The sequence below is a fragment of the Cynocephalus volans genome, chromosome 12 (assembly GCF_027409185.1).
Source record: "Cynocephalus volans isolate mCynVol1 chromosome 12, mCynVol1.pri, whole genome shotgun sequence".
NCBI lineage: Eukaryota > Metazoa > Chordata > Mammalia > Dermoptera > Cynocephalidae > Cynocephalus > Cynocephalus volans.
In genome coordinates, this window is record NC_084471.1 from 13,581,966 (window position 1) to 13,603,181 (window position 21,216).

The window sequence follows — 21,216 nt, forward strand, 5'->3', positions numbered from 1 at the left end:
ATTTTAAACAGCACCTATTCCTCTTCAGAGTCCTTGGTCTGATTGACCCAGCACAACAGAGGAGATTTCTGGAAGAATCATTTCTCCTGAGTTACAGAAAATGAAAGAAAAAAAAATCCTCATCTTGTGGGGGGCTTCCTTGGTGTAATCTCCAATGGTGAATTTGTGTAAGCTAAGCTAACCAGAATACCTAATCATTTATTGAGCACCTGCCTGCTATGTGCTCAGAACTTTGCTTTGGATGTTTAAAGATACATCTATGTTTTAATACTTCTCCCCCACAGAGGAGGAGCCTAATGCCCCTCCTGCCCCTCCTGTTGAGTGTGGGCTGGACTTAGGGATTCACTTCTAGCAAATAAAAACAGCAGAAATGATGGGATGTCATTTCCAAGATAAAAAGACTGGCATTTATCCACAGCGGGACTGTCCTCTCTCTCTCTCTCTCTCTCTCTCTCCATATCTCTCTCTCTCTCTCTCTCTCTCACACACACACACAGACACACACACACACACACACACACACTCACTCTGGGGAAGGCCACCTATCATGTCACAGGACATCCAGGAAACCTATAGAAAGGCCTTTTTGTGGAAAGGACAGCGCATGAGCCTCGAAGTGGATCAGATGAGACCAGCCAACAGCCATGTGAGTGATCTTGGAAGTGGATCCTACCCCAGTCCTGCCTCCAGATGACCGCAGCCCCAGCCATGTCCTTCAACACAGCCTCATAAGAGACCATGAGCCAGAACCACCAGCTAAACCACACCTACAGTCCTGGTCTATGGAAACTTAGAATAAATATTTGTTGTTTTAAGCTGCTAAATTTGGAGGGGCAATATTTATTACACTGCAATAGATAATTAATATACACGCTAAATAATTTACCTACACTAATTTAATTCTCACCACAACTACATTACTATCCCCATTTTACAGAAGAGGAAACTGAGGCTGAGAACAATTACACAGCAAGAGAGCAGTGTGGTTCTTAGGAAATCTACTTTGTTCAAGCTGTCCTCTAACTACTTTATTTGGGTGGGGGAAGGTGCTTGGCTAACAACCCCTGGCCTTGGTGTTATGAGGCTGCGCTCTAACCAACTGAGCTACCTAGTCAGCCCTCAAGCTATCCTCTAGATAGTGGTAATCCAATCACTACCACCGGCCAGCTCCTCATCCTCCCTAGGGGTTTCCTTCATATGGCCACTGAGTGACAAGAAATTAAGAGACCAAACAATTCTCAAACCTAGGAAAGTGTGTGGTTCCCACAGAATGGCGGAGAAGTTGTCGAAATGAAATGCTGATTATGCAAAAGGCGCCCTCAAAAAGAGAATTAATGCACTCTCTCAAACCAGATATCCTGATACAGGCAGAGCAGGACGACTGCAGATGGGAAGAGCCCTGGAGTCGGGGGTGTCAGCCCTCCCTAGGCCTCAGCCTCAGGATCCTCAGTTCTCTGGCCAATTACATCAGCCCCAAAAGCCAAATTGGATGCTTCCCTAGAAATAAGTCATAGACTGCATCATTTCACTGCAGGGGCTTATTTTTAAGATATGGTGAAAATGCTGAATGGGTAAAGATTTTTGTCAGACTGCAGGCTTTAAAAAAGCATTTAATTCAATCTGGCATCCCAGACAGAATGTGAATCTGCTTCAAATTGAAGTTGATGGGCAAATATATGAGATGCTTCAGCCCCAGTATTTAATCCAAGTACATCACATGACCAATCCATCAACTCTGAAATAAAAAATAGCATGCAACAGATGTGTTTAAGCAGGAAAGAAAGGAACAACAGGCTATCCTGTCTCGCTCCTTTCTCAATTTTGCATAAATAAGACTGATTTGCCTACTCTTCTGGAGAAAGCCCCAAGCTTAGTGCTCATTGCAAAATCTTTCGAAAGTCTGTCACCTGATTTTTCATTCTCCTTGAGATGTTACCATCTCAGACCAGTCTCTCAAGTCATTTAATATCATTAGAAAGTGATCAGATGAAGAAAAGTCCTACCAACAGAAAAAAAAATGACCATGAAATATCTGTAAATGTTCAGTGCGTTATAATTTGTCATTGAAGTTTAGAAATAAAGCAACTACAAAACTGTGCAAGATGATCCACTTGACACCAGCCAGGCTGAAGTTCTAAATAAGTCTATCAGAAAGAGAAGTTGTGCCCAGAAGCCTCTGCTAGGAGGCACTGTGGTAGACTGAAGATGGCTAAAAATTCTATGACAGCTGTCAAACTGTGGAGTCTGTGTTTGCTCCCCTTGAATCAGCGTGGGCTCTGGGACTGTTTTGATCAAAAGAATATGGTGGAAGCAAAGCTATGCCACCTTCTGGGCACAGACGCTAGGAGACTGGCAGCTTTTACTACCTCTCTTGGACTCCAACCGCCATACTCTGAGGAAGCCTGGTGGAGAAGCTCATGGAGAAAAGAACTGAGGTAACTGGCTGAGCTGCCAGCCCGCCCCAACTTGCAGCCCCATGAGTGGGCCATCTTGGAAATGGATCCTCCAGCCCCACCTGATCTTCCCCAGGTGACACCATGTGGAACAGAGATGAGCTCAGATTTATGAATGAAATAAGTTATCACTGTTGTTCTAAGCCACTAAGTTTTGGGGTGCTTTGTTCCACAGCAATAGATTACAGGGGCAGGCACCATGGGGCAAAATATAGGTGGCTACAATGAAGATAAACTTGTAAGAACAAATATAATATCTGTATTAGCAATTGTTAATAACGAAGCATATTACAAAGATAATTGCAGGACACACCTGTTAAGGAACTCTAAGTAAACTATAGCTATGGTATTGCATCATTTAGTGTATCTACACTGAGGGATCAATTAAAAAGAAAAGTGAAATGAAGAGAAGCATGAGCAAGTTAACAGAAGAGAGAGCCTGGACACTCAGCTGGCACACGTTCTGTGGTTACCTGAAATTAACTGGTAGAAACTCAGTAGTCTGATATCTGTCTTTCCCTCAGTAAAACCACAGTATCATATGCACACAAGTCAGCAAGAGAAACATGTATCTTACCTAGAGCAAACACTCTGCACCCAAAAGGGATTTTCACCTGGCCAAAACTCACTGGCCCAGAACAACTTATATGGATCAAAGGACCCTCCTCCAGCATCAAAGATTTCCCAACTTTGCCAGACATCAATTAATCAAGAAATTATTTGGCAAATGGAAAGCTTATTGGAGTTGAACAAAAGAGCGCTTATTACATGCTTTTGTGGTCAGCATGCCTTCATTTGAGGCCCACTCAACTTCCACCCAACTCTATAGGAGCCACCTCCCACAGGGGCATACACATAATGCAGGCTGGCCAATCGGTGATTGATCCAGAGTTGGACATGGGACCCAACCAGGCAGGGCTAATCAGAGTCTTTCCCGAGACTTGATACATGGACACTGGGAGGGAAAGGGACGTTCCTCTTTTGAGATTGTCAACTCAAAGCTTGTCTTCTTGTGACTGGCAGTAGCCATCTCTCCGACCACATAGAGAATGATACCAACATGCCAAGAAAAATAAAACAAGTGTTAGAAAGCCCCACAGAGCTCTACAGCAGTATCTGAGCCCCTGGATCCTGTCTTGCCTACACTAGCTGCATCCTTGAACATGACAGCTATATGAGCTAGTAAGTCCCTTTTCACGAGCTGGTTTGAGTTGGTTCCTAACAACTACTGACACAAGAGAAAAAGCTTATAATAAGACTAAATTTACATTAAGGTGTACCTATTCAAAGACTTTTGTACATGTTAACTCTCATGTACAGATAATTTTTTTTCTTCCAGATGACTGGTAAGGGGATCTTAACCCTTGACTTGGTGTTGTCAGCAACACGCTCACCCAGTGAGCTAACTGGCCATCCCTATACAGGATCCGAACCCATGGCCTTGGTGTTACCAGCACCACACTCTCCCGAGTGAGCCATGGGCTGACCCTACAGATAATATTAAAGACACAGTAGAGCTGAATTGTTGAGGACATACTTGCTGGGGTCAGTCTTCCTGGGTTTGAGTCCCAGCTCTGCCACTTGCTTGATTCATGATCTAGGGTAATTTATTTACTCTCTCGGGTCCTCAGTTTCTCTCATCTGTAAAACAGGGTTAATAATAGTACTCCACTTACTATGAATTAAAACACATAAAGTGCTGGAACAGCGTGAGCATGTGGTAAGAACCACAGATGTGCTGGCCATCATTTCATTATTACAAAGCTTCCTAACTTTTCTATAGAGACAACATTGTTAGAGCCTCATACAGATGAGAAACAAGGCCAGAAAGATTAATTGATCTGCCTAAGGTCACGCACTGGGTTAGAGGGCAGAGCCTGGTGAAGAAGTAATTTCAATTCTGGGCCCAGGGCTCACTTCTCTGCCCCACAGCTGCCTCCTTTCCAGGACAGAGAGCAGAAACACTGTCAGAGGGTAAGGGGGGCAGGAAGAAGGGCCCTGACTCCTTCCCCAGCCCCTTGCAGCTGCAGGCTTTGCTCTGACAAGCAGAATCTGCGCCACCAGTCCTGAATGGGAAGTAACACGTGAGGATCTTCACCCCAACTATGGAACCAGCCCAGTGCCCCAGCCTGTCTGTGTCTACTGAGGGCACTGGCCTTGCACTAAGGGGTTGAAGAGCGTGGCAGCGCACGCTCACCCACATCACAGCCATGACATTCAAGAGGACACTGTGTAATCGCTGGAAAGATGACAGAACATGAATCACAACAGAACATCAAACCAGCTCCTTGAATTGTGAAACATAAGTCACAGTTCCAATTGTTCTGCAAGAGTGTAAGAAAAAAAAAATAGCATCAAAATGGAAACTAAACAAAGATACTAGAGGAACACTGCCATTCAGAGAGAAACTCACTATCGACTTAATCCGTGGCCCACCACCTCTCTCTGTTTTTTTTTTCCCTCAAGGTGCCTCCCTCCAGTCGTGATGTCTTTGGACACACGGTCCTGAGTGCAACTGTCCCCGGGCCCTGTCCCCTGCATCCAGCCCTGCAGACCTAAGGGAGCGCCCCAGGGATGAGTCCAGCTTCCCAGGTCCTGCCGAGGAGGAGGCTGCGAGAACCACAGTGCCATCTTGTGGGCGCCTCTGCTTACAGCCGCTGTTGAGACCACTGCTGCCAACCCTGACAGCCAGCAGTGGCCTCCCAGGGTGCAGCCCTGCCCCTTGTCCTCCAATGGCTTACACTAGCTGGCTGGTCCCTGGGGGATGGGAGAAGAGGCAGCAGCAGTCTATAACCAAGACGGATGATTGCTAGGGGCACTATAGCACTTTTAAGATTCTACCTCCCACTATCAGGGTGACCCGGACAAGCTACTTAACTTCTATATGCCTCAGTTTCCTCATCTGTAAGATGGAAGCTATAACAGTACCAGCCTCATAGGGTTATAGGATTCAATGAGTTGATACATGTAAGGTGTTTAGAACAGTGCCAGCTGTTTGGTAATTCTTCAATATATCAGGAGCTTTCAAACTTATATATTATTTTTTTTGACCATGACCCACACCAAGATATACAAATAACCTAGGATATGCAGACATATCACAACCTAGGACATGCAGACATATATACATAATAGCAACAAATGTTTCACAAAACAATATTTATAACACACGGCATACTCTGATATTTTCAATTCTATTGTTTGTGTTTTAAAAAGCTGATCACAACCACTAATTGATTTCACAACCTCACTGATAGCTCACATCCTGCAGTCTGAAAAACACAGCTATAAATATTGGTAAGAGGTATCCTTAGCCCAGGGGGTTAGGCCTGGCCTCCTTCCCTTCGTCTCACACCTGTGACCTGAGCCTGCCTGGTGACTGAGATAGACCCAGAGAAGCAACCACATAGCTGAGGAGCCCCTCTGTACACTGCTGAGAACTCAGCCTTCTCTATGTGTCTCACAGGCTCTCTCTCTGCAGAAGAGAAGGGGATTCCACCAGTCATGAGGCACTAATACACAACGTGGTTTCCATCCTTCCTGCAACCTCACAGCCCCTCTATGAAGGCGTTATTCTTCCCATTTCTCAGATGAGAAGTCTGAGGCCAAGAGAGGTGAAGTGACTAAGAAATAAGGATTAACAAGACTGGTTTTCCTTTGGAATTCAGAATGTGAATTAAGCAGGGAAATTGGTTCTCCATAAAATGCTGTGGAAATGCTGAATAGGATTGATAAGTGGCTGCAGAAGAGAAAGTGCTGGAAACACAGAAAAGCAGATATGAAATGGGCAGGGTGGGTGTACTCCTGCCAGATGGCATCTGGCATTATCAGGAAAAGCTGCACCGAGGGAGGCTGCCCTCAGGGGGAGCCAGGGGTGCTGAACTCTGGGCTCCAGTCCTAGGCGGGGGCAGAGGCTAAGGCAAGACATGGTTGAAAGGCCATGCCTGTCCATGCATGCCCTTACCTAGACTCCTGCCTGTGATGCACAAAGGGCTCTACTAAATGGGAGGCTGACATGGCAGCTGGTGGCCATGGGCAAGTGGACCTGTTCCAAGGATTTCCTCACCCTATCCCAGAGGAAGAGCCCTGCACAACACCGTGAACCTGCCAATTGGACAGAGGACAAATAACAGCATGATGGAGCCAAGATGAGCTGGAAGAAGACATGGTAGTGGTTTTGGAAGAGCACAATGGGGCCATCTGAAGTGATGGGGGAAATGGGATTTGCAGTCAGAAGATTCTATTTGTGTTGCTGCTCTCTGTTCATGGAACAAATAATCACTGAGGACCTTCTATGATGCATCAAGCCCTGAGGTAAGCAATGGAGAGACAGATAGACTCTCAGGGACTGACAGTATAGTAAGGACTGACAGTATAATAAACAGACAATAACAATACAGAGTACTGAGTGTGGTGACTATAGAAGCACAGAGGACACATACCCCTACTCAAGGAGGCCCAGGGAAGGATCACCAGAGATGATGCCTAGTTTGGTATCTAGGAGCATTTTCTCAGCTGGAGAGTAGAGGGAAAATTCATCCAGTCACAGGCAGAAGTAACTGCAAACACAAGGACGGGAAAGACATTTCAGCAAACCCTGGAACTAGGAATTCTCTCTGGCTGGAATGTAGGTTGAAATGGAGGTGTGAGATGGAGTTCGGACAGTTTATCTGCTTCTTGACATTGCACAAGTCATGTAACCTCTTTGTAAACCACTCCCTGAGCTACCAAAGATACTCAGTTTAATAGGCACCTATTGAACATCTTCTGTGAGCCAGGCACCGTACCAGGTTGGTGCTGTGTATGTGGAGATGAATAAAAGCCACAAATCCCTACTCTCAGGAAGCACACTGCCTTATGGAAGCGACAGACACCGCAATGCGTTATGAAGAGTTACAAACAAAGCACTAAGAAGGGAGTAATGCTGCTCAGAGAAGAGGCGATGAGTAGGTGTTCTACTAAGTGGAGAGAGAAAAAACATTTCAAATTAAGCAAAGGCGTGGAAGAGGAAAGGGGGTGCTCATAGAATTCTAAGAGGCCCATGAGTGGCTGGAATGTTAAGGTACATGGTGCAGAGGAGACAAGAGGTGGCTGTGACACCAGTCTGGGACACACATGTGCCTAGACCTCTGTTTATGACGGTGGAAATGGGTATGAAAGGAAGGCCCCTGGCCCACGCAGCATCACAAGTCACCTCACCTTGCCTGCAGCCTCAAATACATGCCCTTCGAGGGCCCAGTTCCCCAACAGCTCTAAAGAGACAAGCTTGAAAGGTCTGGGAGAACGACAAGCCCAGCCGGTCATGACACATAATGGGAAACTTAAGCCTCCAGGGGCAGAACGACTTGCTCAAAACCATGAAGTCATACAGTTCTGCGTAAGACAGGGCCACAAAGCAGTATCTTGACTCCCGGCATAGTCTTCTGCCTCTACAGGGCTCTACGCCTCTGAAGAGCTTTGCTTCCTCATTTGTAAAATGGAGAGAAAGAACCTCCCAGCACCTCCTGCGGTCGTTGGGAGACGCGCTAGGGAGGCGGGCGGTGCCGGTTGAGCAGCAAAGCAGCAGGCGCTTGCGAAGCGCACAGCCACGCCTCCCGCACGCCCCTGCCTCCCTTCACCTCCTTTTCCGGTTCCTTTTCCAGGGCCCGCCCGCCTCTTCCTGTCCGTCCCACCAACCCGAGGCCCCGCCCGCCTCCCCCTCCCTAACCGAGGCTCCACCCCTTCAGCTGCTCCTTCTTCCGCCATCCGCATTGGCGAAAAACCCGTCCCGCCCCTCAGGTTGCGGAGAGACCCGCTCCCGGTCTCCTGTCCCCGGAAGTGACGCTAAAGGCCTCCCTCCCCTGAGGAAGTGACGACGGGCGTGCCCTTGACGCGCGGGGAGGGCTGCGCTGGGCGTCCCTCCGTTCGTGCTGCAGGGAGGTAGGAGGTCCGCGGGGTGGCTCGAGGTGGTGTCGCGACTGGGGCACGCTGCGGGTGCGTCCTGCGCAGGCTGGCGGCCTAGCGGGCTGAGGCCGCTGGCGGGGGGCCTGGCCCTCCGGAAAGCCGGGGTCCCTAGTGGCGTCCATTTCCCCAGTTCCCTACACACACGTCCCTTCTTTTTTGGTGCCCTCCACACATATGTTCCTCTTTCTTGGTTCCTCCCACACTCCTGTTCCTGTGCCTCTTAGTTCCTTCTTGAATTGTTGTGATTCCCCTTTCCTGATCCTTCGACAGCCCCACTTTTTCCTCCAAAATTTCCTATTAAAACATTTTTTATAACAGAGCAATCGATGGAGGAAGGTTTTGTAGACGGCCTTGGGTGCCAGTGTTGACCGTCATTTCATAGTTGGGTTACTTTGGGCATGCCACTTAACCTACCTGAGCCTTGGGTTCCTTATCTGTAATATGGGCAGTACTATGGCGGCTTCCTCAAAGTTGATCTGGGAGGACCAATAATCTATGTAAGGCACTTGGCCCTCAGCAGGTGCTCTGTAAATACAGGTTTCTCCCTTCCATCTCTCCACCCAAATGCTGGTTACTTTTTGGTTGTCAACCCAACTTTCCTGTCCTGGTTTGCGTAGCCATTCCTTCTTCCCTTTGATTCTCATTCCTCGCTCACCTCTACTCCAGTAATTTTATATATTCTTTCCTTGCACATTGCTTCCAGCTCTACATCTTCTTGAGTCCCTCAGTTTTCCCAAATTTTTTTTTTTTTCTGGTGCACTGACTTCCTTTTTTGTGTCTCAGCTCTTCTTGTCTCTTTCCCTCACAGATGGCTCAGCGACTTCTGCTGAGGAGGTTCCTGGCTTCTGTCATCTCCAGGAAGCCCTCTCAGGGTCAGTGGGTACCCCTCACCTCCAGGATTCTGCAGACCCCACAGTGCAGTCCCAATAGCCTGACAGTAATACTCAGCCCAGCCCGGACAATATACACCACCAGAGTCTGTACAACAACCTTTAACATTCAAGATGGACCTGACTTTCAAGACCGAGTTGTCAACAGTGAGACGCCAGTGGTTGTGGATTTCCATGCACAGTGAGTACTGGGGATCAGAAGAAGACTAGGCTCTTCTAGGTTCAAGTATGTATTGAGTGCCTGCTAAGTCCCAGTACCATGTTTGATGCCTTTCATACACAGACACATTACAAAGACTAGTAAGACTCAGTTCCTGCTCTCAAGGAGAGGGCGGTCTGGTAGGAGACAGACTAGTAAACAATCTTCAAAGCTGATCATGATTAGTGCTGGGAAATGCTTATATTCTGAATCTCACTGTCTGAAAAGCTCAAAGTCATCTTTCGCTTAAAAAAAAGTCAGAAAGTTATGACTATAGCATCGTCTGGCTTTCTGTGTATACCATTTACTAACCCTGCAGATAAAGTTGATTTTATTTTAACATCTCGCCGACAGAGCTGTGGGAAGGGCTGGCAAAAAGTTATCAGTGCCACCACAGTGGTGCCCAGGCATGCAGGGGATGGGCAAGAGTTTCCTTTCAGTGCTGTATGAGTTTGTTTTAGAGATAGCAAAATGCCTGTGACCTTCTGATTTTTAGCCTGGCCTTCTTTGTTTCCAGACCTTTGGGGCCTGGCTAGATGCCTAGCTACAAAAAAGCTGGACAAACACTTCAGAATTAGGCATCCTGGGAGAAGCCAGTGTCGCCCGAGTTAGAAATTGGAAGGGCTTCTGGGCAAGTGTCTGACAGATTTTTTTGCTTTCTTTCTAGTTCTTTCTCTGACTTATCATGTAGCCTTGTGCAGGCCATTTGATATCCTTCTGCTCCCTTCTTTACTTGTAATAGGAGATAAGGTTTTGCAAACTGGGTTTTTAGGTGGTGTGAGTTGTTGACTGAAATCTCTGAATGGAAGGAGATTTAAAGGCTGAGAATAAAATAGGAGTTGTCAGCCAGGGGTTTGTGGAAAGCAGAGCTGGTCTGCCCTCCTGGTGTGCTGAGCACTTCAGTAAGGGCCTCCGAAATGAATGATAAATGGGGTAATGCCTAATTTTCTCCAGCAAGGAAACAGGGTGTGAGTTTGTTCATTCAGTGCCAGGCACTTTCCTTGGTGTCACATACATAGAGATGATGGCGTAACTCCTGTCCTGGAAGAGCTCTCCACCGAGATGAGAACACCTATGTTCAATGCAGTGTGGTCAGGGCAGTGAGCAGTTGATACAGGGACTGTGGGATCACAGCATAACCTGTGGATGAAAGAAGACACTTGGAACAGAGGTTGCAGTCCCCGCTGTGCTTCTTACTAGCTTTGTAATTGTGCACAAGTTTCTTAACTCATATGGGCCTCAGTTTCTTTGGAAGATGCTTTCTCTTTTTCAGGGTTAAAGGCTCTGTGCAGTAATAGCTGAGAAGGTGCTGGCTCAGTGACTGGCACGTTGTAGATGCTCCTAGCCATTAGTTTCCCCTCCTTTTAGTTCTGAGTCCACATGGCATTTGAAATAACTCTACAGCTTCCAAAGCATGTTTACCCACATTGTCTTAGTTGATTTCTCATAACACTTTTGAGAGGCATAGTCTCTCTTTTTCAAATGAGAAAACTGAGGCCCCAGAACAATCAGCTGATTGGTGAGGAGCCTGTCTTTGAATCTAAACCTTTTAACTTAAAATCCCATATTCTTCTATATGACAGTATATTTCTCTGAGATATATTGAAATAAATGAAATCACCATACAAGAGTCTTACGATGAGGCCTGTGTTTTAGAAGTCTGGGACACGTGAAAATTTCCCAGTTGTAGAGTATCCCACCATTACCGATTGGTTTGTCAGCATTACAGGTTAATATTCAAACACTGTAAACAGGTAATAAGGACAAAAGATTCCTCAGAAAGGTATGGGTCTGGGGGAGGTTCTGGGGAGACAGTAATGGAGTGGTGAGCACTCTTGGACTGACTGCATGCTTGCTTTCTCACCTTCCCAGGTGGTGTGGCCCCTGCAAGATCCTGGGGCCAAGGTTGGAGAAGATGGTGGCCAAACAGCACGGGAAGGTGGTGATGGCCAAGGTGGATATTGACGACCACACAGACCTCGCCATCGAGTATGAGGTATGGATTGGCTGGGAGTTACCACAGGGCAGCCAGTGTGGAGGATGTAGGATCCAGGGCAGCTAGTGTAGGAGGCATCTTGGGGACCACCAGATAGCCAGTAAGGGAGGTATCTTGGTTTTTTCTAGAGTGCTGAGGAGCTCAGAGAACTTTGCAGATGTGACTCTGTTGATTTTCTGAGCCACTTGTCTCTCTTATCCACCATCTCCAGGGAGCAGAATGTACTCATATGACCCAAAACATCAGATCATTCATTTATTCATCCATGCACATGTGCAGTCAGCAGTCATTTGTGAGCCCTGTTTTGTGCCAGGCATTCATGATTCTGACCCAATAGAATGACATCCTAGTCTCCAAGCCACTCTTAGTCCGGCAGGAGAGGAGAGCTAGTAGACAGATCATTTCATTTGGGTGAAAAGTGCTGAGATGAGACACACAAAGAAGGGACTGGTTGTTCCTGGAGGGAGGTAGAGGGGACAGGGAATGCTCAGGGACCCTCTGAGCTAAGCCGTGAAGGTTATGTGAAGAAGGAAGTACTATGGGAACAGCATGCACGAAGACATGAAGTAGTCTAATACGGTGAGTTGTTTGTGCCTTCATTCAACAGATACTTATTGAGAGACCCTCAAATGCTAGGTTCTGTTACTTGGTGCTGAGGATATGGCAATGAGCAAAACTAACAAAATCCCTGCCTTCATGGAGCCTACATTCTGGTATTTTCAATCAGGGATCAACAGACTTTTTCTCAAAAGGATCAATGCTAAATATTTGAGGCTTTGCAGAGCAGTGGTCCTGCTGCAACCATTGAACTGTTGTTGTGGCACAAAAGCAGCTACAGACAGTACACACATGAATGGACATGGCTGTGTTCCAATAAAACTTTATTTATAAAAACAGTCATTGGGCAGGATGTGGCATGTGGGCCATAGCTGTATGTCTCCTGTTTTAGATAGTAAGTGCTATTGAGAAAAATAAGTCAGAAAGAGGGGGTGGGATTGCTGAGTATGAGGGTGGGGCTTTTTTAAAAAGATAGGCTGGGGAAGGCATCTCTGACAAGCTGACATTTGAGCAAAGACTTGAAGGGAGTGGGGAGTGAGGTGTGCAGGCCTTTGAAGAGCCGTCCAGGCAGAGCAGACACCAAACGCAAAGGCCCTGGGCTCAGTCTGGGTGAGCCTGGCTTTTGTTCACAGAGCAGCAGGGGCCCGTGAGCCTGCAGAGGAGGTGCCTGGGATAGGGGGCATCCCCTGGGCCTTGGAGACCACTGCAGTTAGAGAAAGCAGAGAGGCCCATTGTCGTTGGGTGGCTGGAGTAAAGGGTTGAGCAAGGAGGGGGAGGACAAGCAGCTGGGAAAGCAGACTGACCAAATCGGGAGGGGTCTTTGGATAGCCATGCTGAAAATAGCGTTACCACAGAGCCAAGGTCACACCTGGCAGCCCATGGCCAAATCTGGCTCACAGACATGTTTGGTCTGGCCCTCAAAGTGTTTTAAAGAAATATCACACCAGGGCTGAGCCCGTGGTGCACTCAGGAGAGTGCGGCGCTGGGAGCGCGGCGACGCTCCTGCCGCGGGTTCGGATCCTATATAGGAATGGCTGGTGCACTCACTGGCTGAGTGCCGGTCACGAAAAAGACAAAAAAAAAAAAAAAAAAAAAGAAATATCACACCAGGTGCTAATACTTAAAACTCAGAAGATTTCATATGAAAATTCAGATTTCTGGTTTTCTTGAAATATCTTGATCTGGTCAGAGTGAGCCCTCACCTTTCCATCCTGCTCCTCTGGGTAATAAGTAACTGAAAAAGGGGACCGTTTTCTTCCTCAGAGTTTGGAATCCAGGCCGAACTCCCACTAGACCAGCGTGGGTAGAGGTGCCCATCCTTCAGCCAGTCCCCCATGGCAGGAAATGGGTGGGGGTGGGGGTGAGAACAGGCTGTCTGCGCCATCCAGGAGCGGAGGAAACAGGTGCTGGACAGATGAAGCCCCCCGATGCCTCCTGCAGGTGGCTGCTGAAGTGAGGCCAGCCTTGCGACTTGGGGGGCTGCTTACTAGGGCCTGGGGCGGGGATGAGTCACTGTTTTTGAAAGCTCTCCCACTGATTGTTCAGTCAAGGGGCATTTGTCTGACCATTTAGAGGCCCTTGGATTTCCCCTACTCGTCCACCCCTCACTGCAGGGCTCATAGCAGCTGCAGGGGTAAGGGTGTGGTCCTCTGGTGTGAGCTTAAGGCTGGAGCTCCTAGGGCCTCCCACAGGGCCCTGGGCAGTCTTAAGTTGTCTCAGGCATCCTCCTAGCACTGCTTCATCCTCCATCAATGTAACTTTTCAGCAGATACCTCCTGAGGGCCAGCCATGTGCCAGGGACTGTAGGAACTGGTACAGACACAGAGGTGAATACAGTTCCTGCCAGCAGTGGTCCCTCAGGGTGGTTGGAATTCCCGGGACCATCCCCACCTGCTTTCCAAGGAGCCTCATGATGTGGGGGTGAGCCCTGTGGTTAAGCCTGGAAAGTGAGGGGCAGTTCCTCTTATAGGATATTCTCTCCCTCCTCCCTTGGTCCACCGTCTTGGTGGTGCTCTGGTCACACAGAAAGACCCCAAAGTTGCTGGGCCGACATCACCTGGTCTCGCCTCCTTGTTTTGCCAAGCCCTGGGCTGACATCACTGCAGGGCTTAGGAAGCTCCAACAGGGATTCTTCCTGACTCCTCTCCCAGCCCTTCCTGCCTTCCTTCCTTTGCACCTGTTCTCTCTGAAGAGCACCTAAGGAAGAAGTTTCCGCCAAGAGAGCCGTGCTACCCTCACGACAGCTTCCTCCAAAGCCTCAAGTCTTTTTTCAAATGATTGGGTGAACTTGTTGGAGAAACTGTTTTAAATTATGTTCAGGATATTGGGCGCCTCTCCCCAAGCCCTCCTGACACCCGACCCGCAGCACACACCCTTGGGTGAGTCTCCTTCCTCACAGGAATTCCTCCCCTCCAACAACCACTTTATGCTTCAAACAACCCCCCACCCTAGAACTTCACTGTCCCCCAAGGGAGAGGGGAAGAAAGTCCTTCAGGACCTTGGAGTTTCAGCCCCGCCACCCCCTCCTTCTTCAGTCTTGGTGCTACCCTGGCTTGGCAGGACACGAAGCTCTCCCCTGTCCCCTGTCCCTTTACCAACTGTTCAGACCTTGCCAGCTGCTGGGGGAAAGGCAGTGTGAGAGTGGACTAAGTGTGGACCTTGAGCCTTTATGCTTTCCTCTGGGGCTTCTCCTGACCTCACACCTAGAGCTGTTATACTTTTATTTTCTCATCTTATAGAAGAAGTGAGTGCCCTTTAAGAAGCATTTGAAAATACAACCAAGTGGTAATAAGCGGGGAAAGTCACTTGCTATCTGACTATTCAAACAACCATTGTCACCATCGTGGTAACTTGTTTGAGTGTTTTATTTAATTTTTTTTCTTTTTAATGTTCCGTATAACCCTGCAGACAATTTATTAAATGAATAATATTTCATAGCTGAAATGTGCAGTATTTTAGTCACTCCCTGTCCTGCTGTTTTGAAAGTATTCTAAATAAGTGCTTCTCAAACATGAATATGACCTAGGATATTGTTACAAAGCAGATTATGATGTAGTTAGGTACAAGACTCTGCATTTCTAGCAAGTTCCCAGGTGATACCAGTGCTGAGGGTCCTAGACAAAACATGGAGAAACAAAGTTCTAAAGCCCAGTGCTGACTTTTTAGGAAAGGTGCTGCTTTTGTAAAGCCCCTTTCTCACCTGCGATTCTCAGCACGGGCTGCTTGTCAGTTTACTCAACACATGTATAGTGATGTGTCCACCATTACAACATCATTCAGAACAGTCACTGCTCTAAAGGTCCCCTGTACTCCATCCGTTCTTCTCTCCTTTGTCTCACTCCCATTGAACCCTACTGATGTTTTTTTTTTAAGATTTATTTTTTTTTAGTGCAGTTTTAGGTTCACAGCAAAATTGAGAGTAAAGTACAGAGATATCACATATTGTCCCTGCTCCACACATGCGTAGCCTCCCCCATTATCAACATCACCCACCAGAGTGGTGCATTTGTTGTAGTTGAGGAGCTTGCATTGGCACATCATTGTCACCCAAAGTCCATCGTTGACATTGGGGTTCGCTCTTAGTGTTGTGTGTTCTTTGCACATGTATAATGGCACATAGTCACCATCACAGTGTCATACAGAGTATTTTTCACTGCCCTAAAAACCCTCCATGCTCCACCTATTCATCCCTCCCTCCCCAACCCCTGACAACCACTGATCTTTTTACTATCTCTGTAGTTTTGCTTTTTCCAGAATGTCATAGAGTTGGGTTTGATTTTTTTAAAGTAGTTTTTCCAAGAACGAACCCTTATATCCAAGAGCTTTACAAAACATTTGACATTTCTCATTTGAAGCATGTAATCCTTTGAATACTTCCCCACATAATCTTCACTCAGTGCTTATCTCCAGTTCTTTGCTCTTGGGCAGATGCACAGCATAGTTTGATGTCATGGACAGCGAACTCAAACATGTCTTGTTTCAAATCCCAGCTCCACCACTTAACTTGCTCTGTCAACTTGGAGCAGTTACTCAAACTTTGAGCCTCAGTCTTCTCATCACTAAAACGACCCCACATAGAGGCAAGGAATTATGACATTGCATATGCAAGTGTTTAGCATCATCCTTGACACTTCAGAAGCACCCAGTACGTGAAAGTGATCTTTTCCTTTGTGTTAGTTCAGCAGTTAGCTGGCACCTAGCATGTGCCTTTCCTTAGCAGAGTTAACAAATGGATGAAATTAGGGTGAGACAGAAGACCTGACCCAGACATTGAACTCAGTGGGTGTTGCTGGTGAGCTGCGGATTAGTGGCTCCTGCCCTGAATTCTCAGGATCTTTAGCCAAGGATGGAGGGTCTGGGTGGCTTCACGGAGGAGGATATGCAGCACATCTGAGCACATCTGTTCTCCAGCCCCTTGGTTCCTCAGTCCTGCCAGAATTGAGAAAGAAGCTGAGTTCTTGCTTCATTTCAGCCTTTCACACCCATGTCACCATTCTAGAAGAATGTGCCAAGGACCTATGCACTTCCATTTAAGGCAGTTTACAAGCTCCAGCCCCTCCTGATTTGTGAGCCACACTCAGGGCTAGCAAAGCCACATCTTCCTCCATGGGGTTGGGGGAAGTCCAGTCACAGCCCAGGTATCCCTGCAGTGTCCCAGAAAACCCAGCTTCCTATGAGCCACTGGCTGTGTGTGTGTGTGTGTGTGTGTGTGTGTGTGTGTGTTTAAGCTCAGATTTCAAAGAATCCATTTATCAGGTAAGTCTCTTTACAGCCAGTCTGCCATACAGCTGACACCAGCGTGGTCCCTGCGTGTCCAAACGTGTGAGAGTTTACACAAATGAGATCAGGCTGGACTTCATCTGGAGCTCTTGAGGAAAACCAAGTCCACTCTCTAGGCCACCTTCCTGTGAGGAAAGTTCGACCACTTATACAATGGCATAAAGCATTTATTTTAATTAAAGAAACAGAACAGGACGGTGTCCTTGAAAGACAGCAGTTGAGCTTTGTGCCTCAGTTGAGTGTTGCCAGCTCTGAGATGCCCCAGCTGCATTCGCAGACCGCTAGAGGGCGCAAAAGAACAGCCTGTGAAGGCCCTGGTGGCTTCAGGCTCTCTGCTGAGTCCTAGAGCAACCTTTTAGGTCCTGCCTCTGCCTGGAATCAGGGCGAGCCACCCACTGACCCCTGGCACTTCACGCCATCATGCATGCAAGTCTGACAAGGACAGGAACCAGTGGAGGGACCGGGAGCAGTGACACTCATGCCAGCCTAATGCCTGGTGGTCCTACCCATACATACCCTCAGGAAAGCATGTCTACTGCCACCATCGGCCCCAGGACAGTCCTCAAAGGGGCCTGAGGTCTAACAAGGCCTGTGTCATCTTACCTGCTGTGTCTGTCCCCCAGGTGCCCAGTAGGAGCACGGTGTGGGGCCTGCCACATAAGTTACTGAGTGAGGGCTATGAGATTGGGCCGTCTGTATGTGGTTCTTTCTTCCTTTTGTGACTAATGTGCACAGTTTTTGAACATTCTAAATCTTCAGTCTGGCTTCTCAAGGTGACTCACGGCCAGGGCAGCACTCAGAATATGTGAAGACCTGGTGTGTTGGCGTAAATTGCCCTGGTGGCTTTGTTAGTTAACTTGTGTGAAGAAAAGTTGGTGTTTATCTTGTACTGTTTATACAGTTTTCTCAAATGTGCAGGCCCCCTGCCAGGCAGGGAGCCCAGGCAGCAGAGAATTTACGGTGCCAGTGCGGTCCTCAGCCTCATCTGCATTCCATGTCATCTATCCAGGTCCCGGAAGGAGCTGAGCAAATGCTTCAAAGACCGAGAACCTTGCCTTGCCCATAAATGAGCGTCAGATCATATATGGCCGAGCCCCTCCTCCCGCGCCATCCAGTAGGAGTCAGTGGATTTCTGGACGCTGTTGGCCATTCACAGCAACAGCTGAAGTGGCTTGCAGGGCTCTGTTAGACTTTCCCAACTGCCCTCCATACCACCGTTTGCTGAGTGCCCACTGTACCAGGCACAGCACTAGGTTCTTACACTTATTTCTGGGCTCTGTGCTGGGACTTAACTTGCATCAGTTCCTCCCACTTCACACCCTCTAATATAAGTAGCATTGGCATCTCCGTCTTGCTGATGTGAACACTGAGACATAGAGGAATGAAGAGGCTTGCCCGGTGCCTGAGAGCCTGACCACTCAGCTTTATGTGCCTGTCTTTAATTCCTATCCCAAACCCTCACGGTAGACATTAATATCCCCGTTTTATAGAAGAGGACAGACTCAAAGGTGGCAGGACCTGGCCCAGGCCCCCTGGCTAGTGAGTGTCAGGGCCAGGATTCAGACTTTCCCCAATCTCCTACCTTGCCCCTGTGCCAGGCTGCCCTGCAGCTCCTCCCCGCCCCAGCCCTGGCCTGCAGCTGCATGGGTTATTTTCATTTCTCCTGTCATTCCAGCCAAACCACTGGGCCAGTGACTCAGTCGTGTGGTTGAGGGAGGAAGGGTACTGCTGGGAGCCCACAAAGGAAGGAGTTTCTCCAGCAGGGGGGCCTCAGGCCCTGCAGTGTGCTTGCACAAAGGAAGAGCCACTCCCCCCTAGCCCCGCCCATGGCTGTGCGCAGTCGCTGCCCTGGATAAGCCACCAGCCTTTTCCACAAAGGCTAGGGCATGGCAATTGAGAAGAGTTCATCTCCGAGTGACTTGGCCTCCCTTGTCCCCTCCACCCAGGTGTCAGCTGTGCCTACCGTACTGGCCATCAAGAATGGGGATGTGGTAGACAAGTTTGTGGGCATCAAGGACGAGGACCAACTGGAGGCCTTCTTGAAGAAGCTGATTGGCTGACAAGGAGGGAAGGATTCTGATTGCCCCTGTCCACCTGGGACCCCAGTAGAACTCACAGGCCTTCTGTGCAAGCCCTTCCTGCCTCCTTTCTTCTGTCTGGGCCCTGTGGGCTCCTGCTTTGGAGACCAGCCTCCAAACGTGGGAGCCACTAGTGCTTCTGCCCTGGCTGACCGCCCAGGGTGGCCATCGGAGGAAGAGTGCTGCTGCTGACCTGGGACAGCCGTCTTTCCTCGCACTGCCCTTTTGTCTGCTCCTCCTAGGGCTCGTTGCTGTTCTCGCAAGATGCCTAGAGAGAGCCCAGGCCCACCTGCAGGTGTCACTGCTTGGGCAGCCACACATTGGTCCCTGGTCTTTTCTGATCTGAACCCTGTGCCCGGCTCTTCTGCCTCCTGCATTTTTCTTTCCTGCTGCTGTTTTATAAAAAGAAAAAAAAGGAAAAAAGAAATCCCAATAAGTGAGAGTAATATATAATTCTCTCATTCTTTGTAGGCCTGTAATAAAGAACTTTATGTGTTCCTTTCTACCTCCTGCTGTGAAGAACAGACCCTGCGCCCCACACTAAAATCCCCTATAGCCACCCCCGGCCCACCCCTCAGAGAGCTGCCTCCTTTTTTTCCCTCCCAGGTGCAAGGGCAAAAGACAAGTGTTGAGTTTGGGGACCCTGGAGATCCCTGTCTGGAAAGCTCCACATGCCACCTCTGTCACCACTAGCCAGCCCTTTGGTTCTCTGAGCGGGAGGCTTAACTGTGAACAAATCACACCAATAAAATTAGGGTTTACGCTGTCAACAGTTTCCATTCTGTCTGAACTCTGAGAGCACTTGCGACCCTTGTCCAGGCTCGACCCCTATCCCTGTTCCCTCCTCTGACTCTCACCACCCTCTGCCCTTTAACCAGCCCCTCCTGTTACTAATATTCTGCCAGTGGCATCTGCTATTCTGGGGACACCTTCACATGCATGGTCTTCGTGCCCTTGTAAGGCAAGAGGGTGTTGTCCCTGTTACACAAATGAGGACACTGAGGCTCATGGGGTGCAGAGCTGGGTGTTCTGCCCAGACTTGGTTGCCTCTGAAACCTGAGCTCATTAGAACTGATCCCCTTAATCCCTCCAGGGCCTCCTTCACTGCCTGACTCCTGAGGGGCTGTGCCATCCTCCCTGCTGTGCCCGCAGGAGCTGGTCCCCAGCTCCCCTTGGCCACAGTGAAGTGTGCCAAGTGAACCGGGCTTGCCAGCCACAAAAGCCTTGCCTCTGTCCCCCTCCCAGGGCCAAGCTGCCACTTAGGCTCGGTTGCCCAGATGTGATGCCAGCTTCCTGTGAGCCTCGGGTGCTTGGCAACAGGGGTATCCTGACACGCTGCCCTTTGGCCCCAGGGATGCTGTGTCTGCAGGTATGTGCATTGTCCACATTGGCTCACTGTTCCTGTTAGAACTGCCCAAGGTTTGGAGGGGTGCACCCAAGGTCTGCTTGGGAAGGCTGCCATGATTGATGCTGGAGAGGGGGGCCAGCTTCTGAAAGCCCACAGGCCCAGGATCTGTCAAAAGCATATGGAGACAAGACAAAACCAGCAACTGGCATTAGCAGAAAAAAAAAGCTCATCTAGTGAACGTCTGCAACGGCCAAGAGCTATGAGTGAGACGAACAGTAACAGCCGGTGCTCAGAGGGCACCTCCTGGATGCCAGGCGCTGTTCTCCGCATCTGCCTCTTGGCAGCCCCACAGGGAGCCCTTAGCATCATCACTACCAGGTTCCACGGGAGACCCACTTGGGTTATGGAGCGTGGCCAAGGTCATGAAGCCCTAAGTGGCTGAACTGGGATTCGAGGCCCTGCTCCTAAGCACCACCCTCACTGCTGCCGCCTGTCATCTGATAAAATGTGTGATCTTAATCTCACAGCAAACCGACAAGGCAGGTAGTGTCAGTTCATTTTACACAAGAGGAGCAGATCAGAGGTTGAGTAACTTTCAGAGACATCCAGGGAGTAAGGGGTGGGCCAGAACTCAGAGCCGGGGTGCCCTGACTCAAGCCCGGGCCTTCCCCCTCTACCCACTCCTTAAAAGGTGCCATTTACCAAGCACTTCCTACACACGTTACCTCATTTAATTCCACTCTTATGAGGCAAGTATTATTTCCATATTGTAAGTGAAAAAACCGGTTCAGAGAAATTGACTTGCCCAAGGTCATGTCTAAAAAAGTGACGATGCAAAATTTGAACCCAGTGGGGTCTGACCTCTCTGCCCCAGGTCGGTGGGGAGAAGGGCTGGCAGAGGCCTCGGGCCAGGGGCAGGGCCTCTGCAGTGCCCTGCGCGCCCTCTCCTTAGAGGATGCATGGCCATGCGAG

General features: G+C 48.8%; 1 protein-coding gene across 3 annotated transcripts; it reads left to right on the forward strand.

Annotated features, from left to right (window-relative positions):
• The first annotated feature begins 8,296 nt into the window (after positions 1–8,296).
• On the forward strand, positions 8,297–19,666 carry TXN2 (thioredoxin 2). Of its 3 annotated transcripts, none has more exons than XM_063075574.1 (4): positions 8,297–8,372; positions 9,205–9,467; positions 11,358–11,481; positions 18,765–19,666. In XM_063075574.1, exons 2-4 carry the CDS (start codon positions 9,205–9,207, stop codon positions 18,876–18,878), a joined length of 501 nt encoding a protein of 166 aa, XP_062931644.1. In that variant the 5' UTR covers positions 8,297–8,372; the 3' UTR covers positions 18,879–19,666. The 3 variants fall into 3 exon arrangements, with proteins under 3 accessions (XP_062931644.1, XP_062931646.1, XP_062931645.1); XM_063075576.1 differs by lacking the exon at positions 18,765–19,666 and adding an exon at positions 14,190–14,973; XM_063075575.1 differs by lacking the exon at positions 18,765–19,666 and adding an exon at positions 14,065–14,183.
• The last annotated feature ends 1,550 nt before the right edge of the window (positions 19,667–21,216 follow it).

Excerpts from the sequence above, each read along its gene's own strand:
- TXN2 (XM_063075574.1), top strand. The coding sequence starts at position 9,205 with ATGGCTCAGCGACTTCTGCTGAGGAGGTTCCTGGCTTCTGTCATCTCC. Across the intron at positions 9,468-11,357 it reads GTTGTGGATTTCCATGCACA|GTGGTGTGGCCCCTGCAAGA; the intron begins GTGAGTACTGGG and ends TCACCTTCCCAG. Across the intron at positions 11,482-18,764 it reads ACCTCGCCATCGAGTATGAG|GTGTCAGCTGTGCCTACCGT; the intron begins GTATGGATTGGC and ends CCCTCCACCCAG.